Source organism: Podarcis raffonei, chromosome 1 (assembly GCF_027172205.1).
Source record: "Podarcis raffonei isolate rPodRaf1 chromosome 1, rPodRaf1.pri, whole genome shotgun sequence".
NCBI classification, from domain to species: Eukaryota; Metazoa; Chordata; class Lepidosauria; order Squamata; family Lacertidae; genus Podarcis; species Podarcis raffonei.
The window spans coordinates 132381968-132403691 of record NC_070602.1 but is presented as its reverse complement, the minus strand read 5'-3'; the positions used below and the strand labels follow the sequence as shown (position 1 = coordinate 132403691).

Here is a 21724-nt window from a genome sequence, read left to right as displayed (position 1 = left end):
AAAACTTGTATTACATACACAGACAGAATCTCTTCAGACAACTGAAAGCGCAGAGGGGAAGGAATCCCAGAAGTGCATCACGCACCCCACCCCCCCAATTCTGCCCTCACATGTTCTTTGGCATTCCTGAACAGGCCTGCAGAGTGAGGAAAAAGTGGTGTAGAAGGGAGCTTCAGCGCGATCACTTGTGGCACCCAGGAGAACTGGTCTCGAACAGTGCTTTGGAGATGTGTCCTGCTGTCACCTAGTTCACTGAGCTGGTCAACTTGCATCTGGGCTATTCTGCTCCAAGCTGCAGATGAGAGGTGCCTCTATCATAACACATGTCCAGACAATATAAGGTTTTCCCCAGTGCACACCAGCAGCTCAAAAAGAATACTGAATGAGAACTCCTCTAGTTCTCTCTATGGAAGGATTTTCGTAGGGTAGATCATTCTGTCTCATAAGCCTTCGCCTGTAGTCTGAAGTGCTACAGTCCATACAAAGATTTACTACCTCAGTAAAGGAACAATAGCTCAACTTTATTTTCCTTTCTATTCTGAATTTCCCTAAAAGAACTCCTCACTCTCATACATATTACAGAAACTGCTCTGCAAACGTAGTTATTTCTTTTCCTCCCCTCCTACCTCACAAATATGGTATTCAGTCTCAGTTCGTATATATTTTATCTCATGATAAAACTATAGCCTCACAGAAACACAATTCATGTAAAAGAACACAAATTCTTTCTCAAAGCAATCTTCACATTCTTGAAACAGGCAATAAATTTCTTATCATTATTATTTATTAAATTTATATGCCACATTTCTGCTGCAGATCTCAGGGCAGTCCCCAAGACAAAAATCACAAAATACATCAAAATGACATACAGTGGTACCTCGCAAGACAAAATTAATTCGTTCCGCGAGTTTTTTGTTCTTGCGAGTTATTTGTCTTGCGAAGCACGGTTTCCCATAGGAATGCATTGAAAATCAATTAATATGTTCCTATGGAAACCGCTTGCCGGGCTGGCGGTGCGGAGAAGGGCTTTTCTCCCCACCGCAAGCCTTCAGAACAGGTCCGGGAACAGAGGAGAAGGCGCGCAGCGCTTCTCCTCTGTTCCCAGGGCTTGCGGTGGGAGGAGGGTTTTTCCTCCCCACCGCCAACATTCAGAACAGCATTCTGAATGTTGGCGGTGGGGAGGAAAACCCTTCTCCCACCGCAAGTCTTCAGGACAGGTCCGGGAACAGAGGGGAAGGTGCGCTGCGCTTCTCCTCTGTCCCCGGACCTGTTCTGAAGGCTGGCGGTCCACCGCCAGCCTTCAGAACAGCCTTCCGAAGGCTGGCGCAGGGAGGAGGTCTCTCCGCCCCACCGCCAGCCTTCGGAGCAGCCTTCCGAAGGCTGGCGAGGGGAGGAGGTCTCTCTGCCCCACCACCAGCCTTCGGAAGAGGTCCGGGGACAGTGGGGAAGACGCGCTGCGCTTCCCCGCTGTCCCTGGAGATTTCCCTATGGGCTTTCATCTTGCGAAGCAAGCCCATAGGGAAATTCGTCTGGCGAAGCACCTCGAAAAACGGAAAACTCTTTCTTCTTGCGAGTTTTCCGTCTTGCGAGGAATTCGTCTTGCGAGGTACCACTGTATACACATACTTGACTTTATCCTTGCTTTCATAAGCACATAGACTGAGGGTTAAAGAATTTGGGTTACAATCCAAGATACATTTACCCGTGAGTAAATCCTACTGGGCCAATTGGGGTAGGTACAATGGGCTGTCAGATTATTTATTATTACTACTACTACTACTACTACTACTACATAGGATTCTATCCAAGGTTAGACCTACTCAAAGCAGGCCATCAGCATTAATGGACACGACTAGGTTCATTGATTTCAATGGGTTTATTATGAGCAAAACTTAGTTGGATGCAACCCAAAGTCCGGAACAGGAACTGAGGCAGTTCGACTGCATGGGGAAACAGAAGGAAAATATTCAGGAATAAAAACTCAAGGAGGAAAAGAAAATGAAATGCTTGAAGAAGTTCGTGCCCTCCAGATTGGTAAAAGGCTTCCTTTTGCCACCAGTTTCCTCTTTCAAGCAGGGTAGGAATTATCCCTGATCTTCTTGTGTTCAGAGGCGAATCTGCTTGGCCCGCAGGCTCTCTTTTCTGTAGGCATTCTTCCTCTTCCCTCCATAAACGCTTGAAAGTATTCGCAGGCCAAGCACTTCATCTCTTGGCTCTTTAATTATACAAATATGGCAATGGACGCAGTTTTCTCCTTTGAAGGAGAATGCATATGCAGCTGTAGCTCATGTAACGCCGTTCGTTCCCTCCGAAGAACAAAGTTTTGAGGGGGGTGGGGATGTTCTTCCTTGTGATCCAAGAACACAGCTGAAGAATATATTACACAAACATGCGCTGATGCAGTGCCAATAAACTCAGATGTGAAAAGTGATGGATGTGGCGTTTCACAGGGAGGGAATGCTGCCATTCAGGTCACAGTCCATATGGTGGGGGCTACTCCAAAGCAAAAGGCCATAAGGACAGGAATTGCTGGGCAAGAGCCAGCCCAGGCCTCCTCCCAGTTGCTCTCCACTGTGCATACAGCTGCACACTCTGCAAGCTGTGGGTGGGAAGGTTCGGCTGGAGCAGAAGTCATGGCGAGATCCGAAGAGAAGGGAGATCCAGACGGCACCCAGACCAGCTCTTCTCTCACATTTCAGCCCAGTTTAGTTTTGCTGCTCATTGTCTGGGTCTAGGTACTGTATACACTTAAAAAGTACATTCTTTTCCTCAAAGAATTGGCACTGTAGTTCATCCCCCGCAGAGTTATAATTCCAGCAACTCTTAGCAAACTACAGTGGCCAGAATTCTTTGAGGGAGGAAATGTCATGAGCCCCTTGGAGGTGACATGGAGGTGCTGGTCAGATCTCTAGGAGGAATGCGAAGACCTCAGAGATAGGGGAGGTAGAAATGGCACCCCAATTAGTCTCTGATCCTGGTGTTGTAAACAAAATCTGCTCTTTTCCCCCTTATGGGGTCTCCAAGAGCCCATATAGAATCCTTAAGTGGGTTCCCTATTGGTAGGAGAAAATAACAGAGGCCAACCAGAGAATATTGAGAAGCAAAGCAGCTAGTAAGCTTGATCTTTATTAAACTGTTGCGACAGGGTCCTCACTCACCACATGCAGGAGAGAGGAGCAACCCAGAACAATGGCGTACAAGCCCTTATATAGACTCTTTGAAATTGCCATCCTGTAAGCTTAAGGCTTAACCCCAATACATCATACATACATCACTGAATCCTGTCTGGCAGGAAACCTGTTGATGGGTTTACCAGGAGAGCCTGGTTATTCTTTTGTGATGATAAATACTTTTAATTCCTGAGTCCAGGTCACAGGCTCACCGTAAAAGGTAAAGGTAAAGGGACCCCTGACCATTAAGTCCAGTCGTGACCGACTTTGTGGTTGCGGAGCTCATCTCGCTTTATTGGCCAAGGGAGCCGGCGTACAGCTTCCGGGTCATGTGGCCAGCATGGCTAAGCTGCTTCTGGCAAACCAGAGCAGGGCACAGAAACGCCGTTTACCTTCCCGCTGGAGCGGTACCTATTTATCTACTTGTACTTTGCTGTGTTTTCGAACTGCTAGGTTGGCAGGAGCAGGGACCGAGCCATGGGAGCTCACCCCATCGCGGGGATTCAAACCACCGACCTTCTGATCGGCAAGTCCCAGGCTCTGTGGTTTAACCCACAGCGCCACCCGCATCCCTATTCATATCCAAATGTACCCTTAAGGCAGGATTTGTGAGCGTAGAGACGATGGGGAGGTTTTCCCATTTCCTTCCTCCTTGCAGATAGACATTTGAGGTCAATTTGGGGGAGTCAAAATGGTTTCAGGACTATTTTCCTGTACTATTTCAGACACATGGCTTACATACTTATGCATGTGTTTTCCTTGTAAATTTATGAACATTTAATTTATATATTTGAGACCTTAAATTCTTATAGCACTGGGGAGGGGTCCAGGGACCTGGTGGGGGTGTGGCAATCAGGATTCAGGGGAGGGACCAAGCAGATTGTCAGAGGGATGGCCCACTCTTTGACATCAGGCCTTCCTAGCCTGACACCTCCACCTGGGAAGCCACCTCTGGGGCACCTTCTCCTTTTAGGGAGGCGTTGATCCCTTCTAGAAGGCAACTGAGAATGAATCTGATGCTGAGCCAGCCTTGACTCTGACTCTGTCTCCATGGACACAGAAACGACAGCACCAGCGCAAACAAAGGCCACAGAGCCCGCCCGCCCGCCCAAAGGAGTGTTGCTTTGCTTGCCCATTCTTGGGACTCTGGCTGCTTGCCACGAACATGGTTGTGCCCACCCGCTCTTTAAAAGGATAGTGCAGTGGGGGGCATTGTTTGTTGGGTCAGTTGCTTCATAATGTGTCTGAACCTCCTATGGACCTGCTGAGCCCGGCAACCTCTATTTTGCCTTATGGGCTGATATGATTTGAGCACAAAAGCCTTGGGCAGAATTTGAGCTGGGAACTGGAGTTATTAGTTCGGTGGACAGGGACAGGGCAGAAAGCGTGATTTGTGGTGACTTTAAAGGGGTTGGTTGCATACACACTAGGAGTATTCATGTTCTCATCTTCCAGAATCATCTTCCAAAGCAACTACTCTATTCCCAACTTAAGAATGGAAGGCGAAATGCCAGTGAACAACAAAAGAGGTTTAATACACTCTCAAGGCAAACCTAAAAAATGCAGTATAAGCATGGATAATTGGGACACACTGGCCTGCAAGTGCTCCAATAGCAGAATAGCCTCTACCAAAGGTGTCATGGACTTTGAAGAAGCACAAACTCAGGATGAAAGGAAGAAACAAGCTAAGCTGAAGGAATCTTTGGCAAAACCTCACTGTGATCAACTCCTGCCTGGAAACCTATGCCCCACTGTGGAAGGATGTGCAGATCCAGAATTGGCCTCCACAGTCACTTGCAGACACACCGTTAAGACCACATTCATGGAAGACAATCTTACTCGGCTACGAGTCATCGCCGAAGAAGAAGAAGAAGAAGAGTGTTCGTTGTCACTTTATATCGAAAGCACCTCAAAGTGCAAGTAGATAAATAGGTACCGCTCCGGCGGGAAGGTAAACGGCATTTTTGTGCGCTGCTCTGGTTTGCCAGAAGCAGCTTAGTCATGCTGGCCACATGACCCGGAAGCTGTACGCTGGCTCCCTCGGCCAATAAAGCGAGATGAGCACCGCAACCCCAGAGTTGGTCATGACTAGACCTAATGGTCAGGGTCCCTTTACCTCAAGTGGCTTTTGAACACCTCAGGTTTGCTGCCATCTCATAGAACCATAGAATTGTAGAGTTGGAAGGGACCCCAAGGGTAATCTAATCCAACCTCCCACAATGCAGGAAACTCAGCTAAGGCACACATGACAGATGGCCATCCAACCATCCAACATCCTATAAGTGAGCAATCCAGTCTCTATAGCAATCCCATCTAGAGGAATATAACAGTTAAAGTAGTAGGGATGGAACAGTTTGGCTATTATTTTATGGCCTTGACCTCTTTTGTAATTTCTCTAACAACAGACAAAGAGATCTGCTGGTTCAGATAATCCACCTACTCCAGCATCTTCCTTCCTACTTGTATAGTGAACCAGATGCTTCACAAGCAGGAGAAAGGGAAACAGATTGGTCCTGCTGTTGCTTCAAAGCAGTCCAAATGCTTCAGCCTTTCTTCTTAGGGAAAGTTCTCCAACTACTATTTTGGGTTCCCTTTTCTGCAACTTTTACAACACCTTTTTGGAATGGGATGACCAGAATTTCACACAATATTCTAAACGTGGTTGACACCATATTGTATGATGTAAAGCAATGTTTGAAAGTTTTAGTTCAGTCCCCTTCCTAATGACCCCTAGCATGATCTATTGATCCAAGAGCAAATATCATGCTAGCTTGGACACTTCGGTTAGTTAAGTGACAGAGGTGACAGTTTCCTGTGAAAGGGAAAATGCCACTCAATGCAGTCCATTGCCTTTTTGAGCCATGTCTGTTTCTCCCAGAGTAGCTCCTCCAAGTTAATGAAGTATTAAGAATCCTGCTGGATCATACCAAAAGATCTTTGAATTCAGAGACCGATCTCCAATGTAGCTAGCCACATGCCTCCATTAAGCCTGTAAGAAGGGCATGAAAGCGGTCACCTTCCCCTGTGGCTTATCCCCCATATCTGATATTCTTCTTCTTTCTTTCTTTTTGGGCAATCACTCGCAGCCGAGTAAGATTGTCTTCCATTAACCCGGTTTTAACAATGAGTCCGTAAGTGACTGTGGAGGCCAATTCTGGATCCACACATCCTTCCACAGTGGGGACATTGGTTTCCGGGCGGGATCACGGTGTGGATTTGCCAAGCGTGCCTTCCTCTTAGCACGTTTCTCCCTTGCATCCTGAGTTCGAGTGTCTTCAAAGCCCACAACAACTTTGGTAAAGGCTGTTCTCCAATTGGAGCACTCGCAGGCAAGTGTTTTCCAGTTGTTGGTGTTTATAAGCGTTTATAATAGTAGCCTGTTGGTTTTTGGTGAGTTTTATTCAAAGGTTTGAGAGCCGCTCATTAATGCCAATATGGACTTCTGACAGGAGATTCACAAGATTGTTTTTGATAGCAAAGCCTACCCCATGTATTCAATGTTCTTGTTCAGATAGACCTTTCCAGAAGAATGTGTAGCCTCCTTTTTCTTCCTTCAGTTTCCCCTTGCCTGCTCTTCGAGTCTCCTGAAGCGCTGCAATATCGATGTTAAAATGTCACAACTCTCTTGCAATGATGGCAGCTCTGCGTTCAGGACCCTCGTTATCTGTGTTATCCAACAAAGTATATTCCATGTTCCAAAGTTCAATTGTCTTTTACAACTGCTAGGTGGTGACCCCACTGGGCGTGGTAATCTAGTCAGGGGAAAAGGGAGGCAGACTATGTTTAGGGCACCTTTTCTAGCCCCTCCCCTTTTCGGGGTGAGCAGAGTGGATCCTAAAAAGGGCTGCTCAGTCATGGATACAGCTGCCGAGCTGCTCAACTGCCTTGTTCCTTGAGTCAGAGTGACTGAATCTGTATCCACCTCCCATGTGCTGGTTCATGACTAGGGGCTTCCAGATTTCACGATCCTGCCCCCGCTACCATTTGCTGATCACCATGGGACTTTTTTGGGGTTTGGGATGGGTTTTTGGAAGACGCCTGTGCGTGAATTTGTTTTATGTGTGTAGATCAGTGCACGCTGACCAACGCAGTCTTCGCAGTAAGGCTCTGTTCCAACGGCATGAGTAGTCACGACAACAGGTAGATTTTTATCTCCTGCAGCCTTCATCTGCCTTCACAGCCATTGTAACATACCTCTTGTTATCATCTGCCTGCTCGGCCATTGAGGACTTCTTGGATCATTCTTTGTCTAGCTCCTTGCCTTTGACCTTAGCGCCTTGGGTGACCCTGCTGGGAGTATGAGATTCCCAATGGCTTCACTCAAAAGGGTTATAGGAATGTGCAAGCCCATTCACCACAACAAGGTGATGATCCAGCGAGTGAGATCTGATATTCATGGGTATACTGACTAGAGCAAGAGATCATACTTTCAATTGAAATTGCTCATTGTTTCTTTGTCCCAGGATGCCTTACTGCAACCTTTGACCTTTTTACACCAGGCACAAACTCATTATGCTTTCAAAAAGCCAGAGCCATTCCTAGGGTCCCTTGCGCCCTTGGCAAAGGGCTGTTTTAGTGCACGCCCCCCCCTTAAAAATCACTTTACCACAATAGGACCTTAGAGATTACTACATTTTGTGCAGCCCAAGTACTTTGCAGCATCCAGAGCGAGGGTGAGGAGAGGGGAAGGGCGGGGAAAAATTCACACCTTTGTGCCATGGTTCAAGAAGGATTAGAAGTTTCTTCCACATTTGATCTTGCTGCAACAGCAGTGGCACAACACCAGACGCCTATACGTCATACACTCCACAGTCTGATGGGTGGTTTTTGTACACACATACACACACACACCCTGGGCCTGCACCCCCCTTGGGGGCCGATTTCACCAACCTGACATGTGGAACCTGCGATGCAGACAGTGGTTAGCTAAGGACAAAGAACACTGTGGTTGGATTAGGTCAAGGTAGGTCTAGCAATAGCCTAGACCTACCTCAGATGATATCAGGAAAACTACGGGACATGGCATGAAGCAGTCCCTTTCCACTGTAGGCTTCCAACTGCTGGTATTCAGAAGTACACGTCACCTGAATATACGGAGGTTGTACCATTTAACTTTGATTCCTCATAGTCACCACTAGCCTTATCCTACAGAAATCTGTCTCACCCCATTTAAGACCCTTCTTAGACAGCGTTCATCACCACATTCTGTGGCAGGAAATTCCACTAAGGGGACATTCTCAGTGGTGGCCTCCTGACTTTGGAATGCCCTCATTTTCCAGATGTGACTAGCACCAACACCAAGGGAGTTTCAACACCAGGTGAGAACATGGTTATTTGCCCAAGCATTTGTCCCTCCCTTGGCTGATGCATACTGATTGGTCTTATATTAAATGGGATATTGTTTTATTGTATACTGAAGGGTTTAGCCAGCCTTCTTATACAGTGGTGCCTCGCAAGACGAAATTAATCCGTTCCGCGAGTCTCTTCGTCTTGCGGTTTTTTCGTCTTGCGAAGCACGGCTATTAGCGGCTTAGCGGCTATTAGCGGCTTAGCAGCTATTAACGGCTTAGCGGCTATTAACGGCTTAGCGGCTTTAAGAAAAAGGAAACAAACTCGCAAGAACTCGCAAGACGTTTCATCTTGCGAAGCAAGCCCATAGGGAAAATCGTCTTGCGAAGCGACGCAAAAACCGAAAAACCCTTTCGTCTTGCACGTTTTTCGTTTTGCGAGGCATTCTCTTGCGGGGCACCACTGTATAGCGCTCCAGTACAACGTAACTGTAACAACTTTCTGTAACTATCCAATCACTGAACGTCGCTTTCAATCCCTTATTTGCATATGTGGACCTGAGTGAAAACTATCTACAGTATCCCCCTGCTGGCCCAGGGTGAGAACTTCAGTACATAACACCTTGCTTCCCAGAAACCTTGGAAGAAGTGGAAACTTAAAAGCCTGAAGCCTCTTAAAGGCAAGGAGATTTTCTAGGCAAGTGCCACACATTTGTTCACAAAATTACTTGGGGCCTTTACTTAACGATGGCAATAGTTTTACTTCCCATTCATCACGAAGAGTAATTTATTCAGTGCTATGAGTAGGTTTCTGGAGGAGTTTCTGGTCTGAGAAGGGATATTAATCTCAGGCTATAATGCAAATGTTTACTCACCCACTGCACACATTAGAAACTGTTCCTGATGCTACAGTGTTTGTGCAACTAGTATTTAACATGCTCAAACACAAAAGCTTGATTCTGAGTGGGGACTCAGACTTTAGAACATGGGTAGGCAAACTAAAGCCTAGGGGCCGGATTCAGCCCAATCACCTTCTGTAAATCCAGCCCGTGGACGATCTGGGAATCAGTGTGTTTTTACATGAGTAGAATGTGTCCTTTAATTTAAAATGCATCTCTGGGTTATTTGTGGGGCATAGGAATTCGTTCATTTTTCCCCTTCAAAATATACCGGTAGTCCTGCTCCCCACAAGGTCTGAGGGACAGTGGACCGGCCCCTTGCTGATCCCTGATTTAGCAAAATAATAATGTGGGTGGAAATTCTGCAGTTAAAACTATGAAGCAAAACCTTCCATGAGATTGCTGCATGGCTGCTTTATTTTTCCCCTGCCTCGTAGATCTTTTTTAGGTCTGTTGCCTAGTTATCTCTGAGATGGTTACCATGCGCCAGGGCTGTGAACATATCAGTTGACACTGGGAGTGTGGGTGGTGCTCACATGAATGAATGCTCCTCCATACATTTCATTTATTTTTATTTGAAGGTGAGGCTTCCACCTGCAGTGGTTACAGAGGTGGTTCTAGATTACGGTTGCCATATTTCAACTTTTTCATAGTTTTGCTCATTGGGGACAAGAACTTGTTGAATTAACAATTTGAATTGGAATATAAGAAGGGGAGGTGTGGGGGAAGTCAGGGAAATATGTTATTGAAAATAAGGATTTACCCATAGTTTTGCTCAAATTTGTTGAGCTATTTCTGAGGAAAATCAGCAGAAATGACAATGCTGTCATAGGCTGCCATAGGGCCGGATTTTCCCAGACATTTCTCCGATATCTGCCTGGACATTGCTTGGGGCTGAGGTATTCCAGATATGTCCAGGAAATTACGGATCTAGATAGGCTGATATAACCAAGGGGCAGGGGGAGCCAAAATGTAAATTTTTCAAATCCACACTGTAGTTTGTGTGCAAGATTCATTAGTCTTCTAATTTAGATGGTTAAATCCTTGGCCAGCAGTCTCCTCAGCCTGAAGTAACTGATTTCCTGGATGTTTGTCCACTGAGATCTGGATCATCTACAGTTGCTCATTACACAAGGCCATCAAGGGATCAGACCCCTCGGTCCACATAACAGCTTCTTGAATGCATCAAGATGACAGATGTTTCTCAGATAGTAGTAGATCCTTTTCAGTTAAAAAAGAAGTGTGCATCGGTTTCCCTGACAAAATTATGTAGCCTGGTGTGTGTGTGCACGCACGCGAATCCATTGTTTCTTTTTTGCATAAAACACTTACTCTGAATTGAGGCATAGACTTCTGGCAAGTGTTTAAGGATACTCATGCACAGAAGAGTAAGGCAAAATAAATAATTTGCTGATATCCCAGGGTATTACACCTAGACTTTCCTATAGCTTTTACAGCGCCATACACAGCATGATTGCGATTGGATATGGAATTACTGCGAACCTCAAATTTCACACTTTTCCTTTAAAACTGTGAGTTTCTAGGCACCACACTCTTTTAGATTACAGTGGAACACAAACCAGAAAAAGATCCATTAAAAACCTATGTCAACCTGTCCAGACATGATTCATTTAGGATTGTGCAGACACCACCCTAATCCAGATTTCCACAGGTCTGCTGCAAGAGGAACCATGCAGGAACAAAATCCACCATCAGTAACTGCCTGATCACCGAGAACAGCTGTGCAAGGGTCCAAGCTTGGGACCTGTCCAATATCAGATCACTATGGTGAATGGGACCTAGTGAAGTACCACCAATCAGCCATGGGCTACCCACAGGATGGATACAGCTAATGAAATCCCACTGTCCCCTCTGGTGCAAAGTATGGTAACGGGCTTGATGCAGGAAGTCCCTCCTGCTCAACTTCCCTGGCCTAGCAATCCAGTTTGATAGCTGTGTCTCATAACCCAGGGGGAAAGAGGAATAAAATGTTGCAACATTCAAATTGCTCTTTGCACATATAGCACACTTCATGCTGACTTTTTTCTTTGCTCCAAAGAGATCACATGCTGCCCTACCCTTCGGATTTCTCCCACAACTCAACCTCAGGCTCAGGTCATTATTCACTTGTATGTTCCCTCTTGCAGTCTTTGCGCAGAGCCCAGGTCAGCCACTGGGGACAATCGTAGTAGATCTCCAGAGAGGGTGAGACTGAGGAAAGAGGTTTTATCAAACTGGTCTCTGTAGGCCTGCATCAAGGTACATTTAGCTAGAGCCCTCTGTTGTGAAAAACCAAAACCCAGAGAACAAGGCTCTCTGTTCAACAATACAGTGGTACCTCGGGTTAAGTACTTAATTCGTTCCGGAGGTCTGTACTTAACTTGAAACTGTTCTTAACCTGAAGCACCACTTTAGCTAATGGGGCTTCCTGCTGCTGCGGCGCCGCCAGAGCACGATTTCTGTTCTCATCCTGAAGCAAAGTTCTTAACCTGAGGTACTATTTCTGGGTTAGCGGAGTCTGTAACCTGAAGCGTATGTAACCTGAAGCGTATGTAACCCGAGGTACCACTGTAATAAGAAAAACAACTCATTTCTGCAGCCTCACACGTTCTTTTCCCATCTCAGGACACAAAGACCAACACTTCCTGGCTCTAATATGGCTTCTTGCAGTGCATTTCTCAGGGCTTCTGTGCCCATGCCAGGGGAAAGTGCAAATAAACCCGAGGAGGGAGGAAGAAGGTCAAAGAAATAAAAGTGGCACTGTCATAAAGAAGACTTTTATTTATTTATTTGTAAATGGTATTTATAACTAGGCTTTGCCTGTTTTCTGCTTCTGATGCCTTCAACGTAAGCTAGCAAGGGGCAGGAGGGGATTATTTATGGGAAAAAGCAAGAAACTCCCTAAAAACTCAACAAGTCTTTGTATACAACCACATATTTTACCAACCACCCTCCCTCCACCCACGCCACGCCACATCTTAATGTGGAATACAGAACATTAGGATCTGGAAAAAATGATGGCACTCCAAGGCTGGGCTTCTGAATCAGAAGGGAAAAAACCAGGTAACAGAGCTCGTTCAGTCCAGGAGAAAGTTTGTTGGAATTGGCAGAAGCAGAAGTAGATTCCTGCACAATCACGGGGTCAGTTGCCCCCTTGTATAGGGAAAAGAACATTGATCTGTGGCCCAGACACACTTCTGCAAAATCCCCCTTGAAAAGCATGGCAGTTACACCTACTGCAGTTTTGGGCTTTGCCCTAGGAAAGCCTGTGAACAAGGTCAGACCCCTTCAGAAAAGGAGCGTCATTTCCTTGAGAGCACAACTCTATAATGTATCCCTTTGCCCCTTTCTGTGGATTTTAGTGCTAAGTCAACTCAGATACTGCTTTCAGCGATGTACTAACTGAATTAATGGATTTGATGTTCATTATTAAAATTTATTTCGGTGATCTCCATAAGCTTTGTGGCAACTCCCGTCTACAAAGATTGTGACAGTTCTCTTAGAATCAAAGAGTTGGAGAAGGCCAAGTCGCAACCTCCTGCTTTGACACACAGGAAAGCCTTCAGGTCTCTGCTGGAAGATGCCAGGGGAGCGAGAGACCACAGGGCCTCCCAGGAATTGGTTCATTTCTCCAATCTACTTTCTTATAACTTAAACCTCTTTAATCTATTCCTACCCTCTGAGGCAGCAGAGGACAAGTCTTTGGCCTCTTCTGTGTTACAGCCCTTCAGGACTCAGTGTTAGAAAATCGGATATATAAACTAGGCACCAAATGACTCCTTAAACCAGGGCCACAGTTGCCATTTGGGACCAGACAGCTTGAAAGTCGTATTTTCAAGACAACTTTCTGGTTCCTGAAATTCATTCTGATTGTGCAGATACCAGTACCAAATAAAATGGAACTATTACTTCCTGCGATTTGGATATGATGCTTCTATTAATGGAACCAAAAAGAACATAAACCTTTTTTTTTGCAGGCACATCACACTGCTGCTATGTTCAGTTAGCAAGATCATATCCACATGTATTGATGTTACTAGGGAAAGTGCATCCCTATCCTATATCTGTGAGGTGTCTCTGCCTAAACGCAGAAGTTTGCATTTGTCCTTGCTTAACTTCATGCTGTAAATCTGCACCCTGATTTTCATCCTATCCATATTCATTTGTTTTATTTCTGCCTCCCAAGGTGTTGGCTGTCTCTCCCGGGCCTTTTACAAGTTTGACAAGTTTGCCTTCATCAAAGTCATTGATAAATAAGTTGCAGAGAGGGGTTGCCAACCTTTTCAGACCTGTGGGCACATTTTGAATTTTGAGAAAGTGGTGTGGCCACCAGTCACAAAATGGATCTCAAGGAGGAGACAGGGCCTTGCACCACAGAACACAGAATCACCGCTGCTTACACACACACACATACACACATACACACACACACACACCCCATGCCACCTCAGGCAGCCTTAGGCTTACCATGGGAAGTCAACTATGCCCAGCTGTCCTGACTGTGGAGATCGCACCATATTGATTTCTCACATAAACACAGCTCAGCACCAGGAAAAATGTATAAGGGACCATGCCCCACTCCTTCCCTCACACACAATAGGTGCGCGCATGCTGACCACAGGCACACGTGCATCTCCCACTTGTTCTCTTGCTCACTCCTGTATGTGCACTTCATTCACATGGACACCTCTCTCTCTCTCCCTCTAGCCCTCTCTCTTACAGACCACATATTCACATGCAATCTTTCCTCACAGACCACACATACATAAGCAGCCCTCCCTCCCACGCATGCAGGTGGCAGCCACACATCTCCCCTTTCCAGGCACATGGGCATCCGCAGGATGGCAAAGAGATGTTCAGGTAAACACTGGAGAATGCTAACTGGTAAGTTTTGCCTCATAACTCAGATTCTAAAGATGCTAGCAACTTTCTTGAAGGCAGGAAGGAAGGAAGGAAGGAAGGAAAGGAAAGGAAGGTTATGGTTCATCCTGGGAGCAACACAGAAAGACTTTGCAGGTGCCATGGTACCTGCAGTCACCAGACTGGCAACACTGTAGAGCACCAGGTCCAAGACAGAGCCCTGTGGCCCCATTCTTGAAACCTCCTTTGCACTGGATCAGAATTTCCAACAAGCTGTGGGTCCACATGACAGTCCTATAATCTAGCCCACATTTAGTTGGTTCAATAACCAAAATATCATGGGGGATATATTAGCCTTTCAAAACAAACTTGCAACAAATTTCAGAGCAGGAATTAGTTATGCAAAGGATATTATTAATTTGTTGTGTGGAAAAAGAGGAGGGTTCCAGAACCAGACCTGATTTCATGCACAAGTTTTGCCACTAATAAATCCAACAAAAAAGCAGTATATCTGCTTCCCTTCAAACCCCAAAGCTTTAGAAATATATGGAACTCTATGGATCCAGAATGGATTGCAAGCGGCAACCAGGCCTTTGGGAACAAATATGTATGCCAACCAGCCTAGGTTTAATTGGTCCACCACAACAAGAAAAGCCTGCCCTCCTTTTTTTGTTCACTGTTCTGTATATTCCCCACTTGTGGCGCCTTTGAGTCTGCATTCTACTGACCCACCATCTAACCCCTGCCACCAAGGCACATGCCCAGCCCCACCCACTTATGCAAAAGAGTGCCCTATTATCTTTTGCATGGTATATCAGGGCATCTTCAGGCTCTAGGAGTTTGGGAAAGAAGAAAGTATTGACCCTCACCCACAACACTGGAGGGGCCTTAAGGGCAGAGTGTGCAAGCATGCTTTGATACTGCTTGGGGGCCCCAGTGTGGTGGTGGGGGCACCACTGTAATTGTTCACCTTTTCTCCTAAGAATGAATGGCAGTTGTGCGTTTATATGTGTTAACCTCTGGGACACCATTGGAATGGGGATTAAACAGACCCCTGATAATCCCACAGAAATCAGCAGGAGCCACTGAGAACTGACTCATAGCCCCCCTCTGGCTTCTGTTGGGGGTCACACTGCAGCAGGCTCCCCAACCTGCAGGCTCTGACATGGCTGGATTACATCGCCCATCTTCCCTGACCACTGGCCATGTTGGGAGTTAAGAGTCAAAAGCAGGCTTCCTCAACCTCGGCCCTCCAGATGTTTCTGGCCTACAACTCCCATGATCCCTAGCTAGCAGGGCCAGTGGTCAGGGATGATGGGAATTGTAGTCTCAAAACATCTGGAGGGCCAAGGTTGAGGAAGCCTGGTCAAAAGCATCTGCAGCGCCTTTGAAGAGTATGGCAGAGACGCTCCCCATATGCACACTGGAAGATTCTGTTGTTGTCCATGGGATGCAGTGTGAGTGTGAAAGAAAGGAGCCTATATGCGTACACTTGTAGGTGTGCAGGTCCCTTTCATGCTAACATCAAATCAGTGTACAGTGGTACCTCTGGTTGCGAACAGGATCCGTTCCGGAGGCCCGTTTGCAACATGAAAAGAGCACAACCGCAGTGGTGCGCCTGTGCCTGCGCAGGTTGCAATTTGCTGCTTCTGCGCATGTGCGTGACATCATCTTGCGCTTCTGTGCATGTGCGAGCAGCAAAACCCGGAAGTAACCCTTTCAGGTACTTCCGGGTCGCTGCAGGACGTAACCTGAAGGAACGTAGCATGAGGTATGACTGTATGGGATGAGATGAATGGAGTGAAAGAATGGAGGGTGAAAAAGTGACTAGCCCCAAAATGTTATAAGGGCAGAAGGGAATATCGAGAACAGGTAGGCAGGTAAAAGTTTTCCTCTGATGTGTTCTTCATTGTTCTTAAGCTACAGAGAAATCATTCCAAGAAAGTCTACTAAAGCAAAGCAAATAATAGGTGTGGCTGCTGTCACTTGTGGGATGAGGTGGAAAGGACATTGTTCAGGCCTCCACAAACCCACCCACCAACTCAACAGGATCAAGTGCCCCTGGTCCACTGGTGAAGAGCCTCTTCAGCCCCCATGAGAGGTTCCCACTCCCCTCTCCATAGCTGGGGGGACCAGGGGGGCCCCCACCCCTCCAAGTCCACTGGCACATGCAGAGGGTTCAGGAGATGGAAAGCTCAGTGGGGAACACAAATTCCAGCCAAGCCAAAATCTCTGAATTGCCACTTTACATATGTCAGCTTATTTAATTCTGAACAAATTTTAAACCATAGACAGCCTGGTATTTCGACACTATAGAGCCCACACTTGAAGAAATAAAAATCTGACCAGAAAGCAAACAAAATGAAAAATAATAATGCTCAGTGTAGTTTTAAAGTAACTCAGAAACAAAAATGGTTGTTAAAACTTGGCCTGTAATCAATCCCAGCAGTAAGATTTTTAGAAATTTCCAGATGTGGGATAAGGACATCAGACCAAAAAATTGCAGCCCACAAACAAATAAGGTATGAATCAGCAAAGCCTGTGGGAAGGCGGGGAGAGGAAGGGTTCCCTGGATCTTCACGTCCCTTGGGCACAGGGCTTGGGGAGGCTTCCTTCCCTGTGACTGTCTAGCAGCTGGTGGGAATGAGATGGCCCCGAGGATGAGCAACTTGAAGGGCAAGGATGACCAAGTTAGAGTAGCGCCTCTGGAGGAATCGCAGGGGTCCCTGCAGCTAAGCGTATCGTGTAAGGGGCCTATGAATCACCGCGGGGGAAAGAACCACAAAGAAACTGACAGAGCTTCTCTCCCAATGCCAGTGAAACCGCTGGAATGAATGGGAACTGAGCCATTCCTGCCTTAGTCATTGAGCATTGAGCCGAAGGTACGGGCAGGAAGCAGTCTTTGGCCAGGGATATCTTTCTCTCCCAGGGAACTGATGAGGAAGGGAGCGCTACTCAGAGAAAACGGCATAGCCTTCTCAGAGATCCGTCATAACAGAAATCTCCCAGACGAGGAGCCCAGGTTTAGTTTTCATGCCCTTGGCAGTTAGTTACACAGTTATTGGTGACTCCTCTCTACATGTTTCTGCAACGCTTTTGCAACATTTGTATATTAGCCTACAGTCAAACCTTGGTTGTCCGTTCCAGAAGCCCATTCGGCTTCCAAAATGTTTGACAACCAAGGCGCGGCTTCCGATTGGTTGCAAAAGCTTCCTGCACTCAGCTTCTGAAAAACGTTCAAAAACCGGAACATTTACTTCCAGGTTTTCGGGAGCCAAAACGTTCCAAAACGGAGCCATCCGGGAACCAAAGTTTGACTGTATTACTGCTGCTCTTCTTTTCTGGAGCACACTGAGCTACTAAATATATATATATGGGTCGGATTCCATGCTTCCTTCATAGCAGCCTCTATAAAACCAGTCACCGTTACACAAAGTAAACTGCTATCCATTCATATAAGAGAAATAAAGGCTATTTTCTGCAGCTACTTCGGGCTGCATTTGTTCTTTATTTTCAACTGAAAAAACCTGCAAATATGGCAGAACTGGATGCTCACAGTGGTGATGTTGCATTCATCACGGGGTGGGGTAGCTTTTAACTGACAGGTCAGTCAGTCTATAGGGCCATGATAGTGTTGGCTTTGAATTATCTACAATTCATGGAAGCATTGGGGTGGCGGGGGTGGAGTGCAACATGAGCTCCCCGCAAGCAGAGTTCTTTGTGATTCTCTAGCTTCCTAATTAGGACAGTGCTCTGTCACTTTTAAACTTCAGCAATACCCGAAGACACATTTTCCTCCAGCAGTATCATTATTTTCTCTGCTATAAATGTAACATTGGCAACTGGGATCCCAGGGGTGACATCACTATTATGTAAATATAGAAAGCAAAAATAAGCAAGCAAACTAATTTGTTGAAAGTTCCATTTTGCACACTGTATGCTGTGCTCATTTACTTTGCAACCAAGGAATAGTTCCAAGAGAGGCACCAGGAATAAACGAACATCGCTCGTGGTGCATTTGGAGCTATGATCACACTCAGCATTTATAGAGTGCTTCCAATGTCCAAAGTGCTTCTCATACAACCGTCATGTTAAGGCAGCGCCATATTACTCTTCCCATAATATATACTTCTGTTTGTGGAGCGGAGACTGACAGAGAGAAATGAAAGCTTTCATAAGTTCACCTTGTGGGTTTGTGAAGTGAGACTACAACATGTGGGATGTATTTGCATATCAAAAAATTGCTAACATTTTAAAGCAAGAGATCCAAATTCTGTATATTATACCTCAGCTCACTTGTTCTGTTTGAATACAAGAGCAACGTTTTAGGGTGGGAGTCATGTAACGAGCTCTGGGAGCGGAAGCCTTGCACAAGAGCTTCCGCTTGTAGGAGGGGGCGTTCCCTCCTCTCCCCCTACCCGCATGTCCTCCAAACCTCCAGAAGAGTGCACAGGGGGAAGGGGGTTCGTTCCTTCTTACAAGCTGCAGCGCTTGCACAGACAGAACATTAGGAACAGCATGAGGTGGAATGCCGCCCTTAGTTTTGTTATTTGCCAAGGCCTTGTATTTGGCACCAAATTTGGCAGAGTTTTGACATGCTGAAGTTTGCACCACCAATAAATTTTGATAACTTCATTTTGAAAAGGTTTGCAAAATATACATTAAGCTGGAAATCCTGCATTCATACACCTACAGATTTACTGTGCAATCTCTAGCCTCACTGTTTAAAGAGGAATCTAGTCTCATGCTACTGTGCATGTATAAGATTGCAACCTTAAGGGGAATAATTTTGTAAAGTGGGCACAGACCATAGCCTTGAATTTCACATTTTCAATTCATTTCCGTTCCATTGCAAACATTCCCAGAGAAGTACTTAGCTTAATTATGATTTCCAGCTTGAAGGAACCTTTAAGAGGAACAAAAGGTTAGCAGATTCTTATCCCACTAACATGATTAGGTGTTGATAGGTAGATTTCTTCTTAATATTTGCAGAGCTACATGGTCCCAGAGCTCAGTTTGTAAGGAAAGAAGAGGAGTTGTATTTAGTCTTTGCACAGTTAACAGAGAAGATGTGTGATCATAGCTGGAAGGGACCTCGAGGGTCATCTAGCTACTTCTTTTTAGCAGCCAAAGGGTGTGTCCCTGTCCCACGATGAGACTTCCCAGTCCATTATGGAATATGAGGATTATGCTGAACCCATGTCCATGTGAGATCAGTGCCATGGAGGGATGGTTCATTAGGGCTGAAGGCTGAGATAAAGGCAATTCTCCTAAAGTGCCAATCCTTTAGAGATCCCTCCTGTGCTCCAGAACACTTCACAGAGACCCAAACAGTTCCCTGATGCCTTTTGCTTAACTCTACTGTTCCCTCTTCTTGTTGCTTCAGGCAGCCAGACAAGACACCATTTCTGCTCTGTATACACTGTTTGTGCCTTCTCTGGCATCACACAGTCACTGGTGAAGGGATGCCCAGGCTCTGCCCTCTTTGGGCACCCAGGACGCCTTTGCATCCATGGGGAGGCCAGCCCTGATAAACGCTTCCTAAAGGGCTCCGTCCTTCTGCCCACAAACCTTGGCCGCATCCTGGCTCCGTAAGATAGACCTTTTGGGTACTGAACCTGGCCGAGCCGCCTCTTAGGGAATCCTCTCCTGACTCAGGCAGAACCCGGCAGCTGCACCAAACAGCAGTCACTTGTCTGTCCGTGTATTTTGATTTGAATCGGCTTTTCCTGAGCAAATACCAACATTCCTCCCCCCTCAGCACCTTCTCTCCTTCTGCAATCCAAATAAAGTTAGCCTGATTCGAGAGCCAGGGGGGAGCAGTGGTTCGAAGGTCAGACCCGGTTCGAATCTTCCAGGTTCGAATCCTCCACTCGGCTGGGAAGTTTGCTGTGGATGATCCTGGGCCTCTCAGCCTAAGCTACCTTACAGGGTTGTTGTGGGCATTCAATGGGGGGGGGGGGTGAGATTCATGTAAGCCACCTGGAGCTCCATGCAATAAAAGCTGCGATATAAGTGCCATCGATAAGAAAATAAGTAAGCAAACCAACTAACTCACCAACCAACCTATGCAGTTACAGATAGGTAGCCGTGTTGGTCTGCCAAAGTCAAAACAAAAAATTTTTTTCCTTCCAGTAGCACCTTAAAGACCAACTAAGTTAGTTCTTGGTATGAGCTTTCGTGTGCATGCATTCAGTGTATCTGAAGAAGTGTGCATGCACACGAAAGCTCATACCAAGAACTAACTTAGTTGGTCTTTAAGGTGCTACTGGAAGGAAAAAAAATTTTTGTTTCAACCTATGCAGGTCTTACACCTAGACAAAGCAGGCAGCAAACGCAGGGAAAGTCAGACTTGACAACGGACAGCAAAATCACCCGCGAGACGCAACTTCCCCGATCAAATCTGATCCTCCAACTGGGAGCTGCGTCGGAAGGGAGAAGGCGCCCGAGCTGCAGGGCTGAGTGGGCAGCCCGCTTCTCCTGCAGACCCCGGAGCTGCCTCGCTCGCCCCCCTCCACTCTCCTCCCGCCCTGGCCCCTCCGGCCGACCCCACCCGAGCCAGCCGCCCGCAGCCCCGTCCGCCCCCCCGACCAGGGCGCTTACCCCGAGGAAGCTCGACGCGGGACTGGCAGGAGCGGAGCGGCCGCGTTGCGCGCCGGACTCAGCTCTCCTTCTGGCCGCCTCTTCCCTGCGCCGCGCGCCTCTCTCGCGCCTCTCGCTCTCTCTCTCGTCTCGGCGGCGCAGCGCGAGGGCGGCGCTCGGAAAATCCTGCCGCGCGGGCGGCTCTCGGCGGCGGAGGGGCTGGCGGGGGGGGGGCGGGAGACGCGGCGGGGACGGCGCCGCCTCCAGCGAAGCCAAAGGGGCGAGCAGCGGGCGGGCGGGCGGGGGGCCGGCCCAGGTCCCGGCTGCCCAGAAGCGCCTCCGTCCGCGCCGCCCCGCGCACCCGGCGCCAAGCAGCGCCCAGCGCACGTGTTTCTCCTGTCAAACTTTGGTTTCGGCGCCAACTTCCTTCTGAATTCGAGACTCGGGAAAAGGAGAACGTGAGAATGCGCCTGAGTGAGAAGAAGCCTTGAACTCGAAGTTACCTTGGTTTTCTGTCAACGGGATATTACCCAGAACGTGGTTGGCGAGATCTCTCTGCCTGCGCGCCCACATCCATCAGTGTGCGGTGCAAAAAGCAGACGGGGAGCAAGGCAGCTCTGGAAAGAGGGCCGTCCTGGGGGGGGGGGGGCTGGGCTGCGGGAAACGGGCCCCGGCTGCTGCTGCTTCGGATTGACCTCGGTTCGAGAGCCCCCCGGCATTCAGTCAGCCCGCAACCGGCCCGCATTTCACTTGCGCGCGTTCGGCTTCACATGCGCGCCTAAAAGCTTATACAATGCAAAGGGGGCAGGAAAGGGTCGGGCGTCGGGGAGAAATGACCTGGGCAATCCCACCCCCCTCTGAGCCCTACGGGTTTTGAATAAACACGATTTTGGCTTTTGGCTCGATCCCCAGAATGCAAGCCCCA

General features: G+C 47.3%; 1 protein-coding gene across 16 annotated transcripts in view; it reads right to left on the bottom strand.

Moving 5' to 3' along the window:
* Positions 1 to 21386, bottom strand: part of COL6A3 (collagen type VI alpha 3 chain) — a 110595-nt gene extending 89209 nt beyond the window's left edge. For 15 of the 16 annotated variants that reach the window (XM_053362632.1, XM_053362656.1, XM_053362638.1 and 12 more), the window contains exon 1: positions 21303 to 21386. In XM_053362632.1, the coding sequence (XP_053218607.1) occupies positions 21303 to 21372 (70 nt within the window). In that variant the 5' untranslated portion in view covers positions 21373 to 21386. Of the gene's footprint in view, positions 1 to 20820; positions 21022 to 21302 lie in introns of those variants that run through there. The other variant, XM_053362672.1, reaches the window with a different exon arrangement.
* Positions 21387 to 21724: the final 338 nt, after the last annotated feature.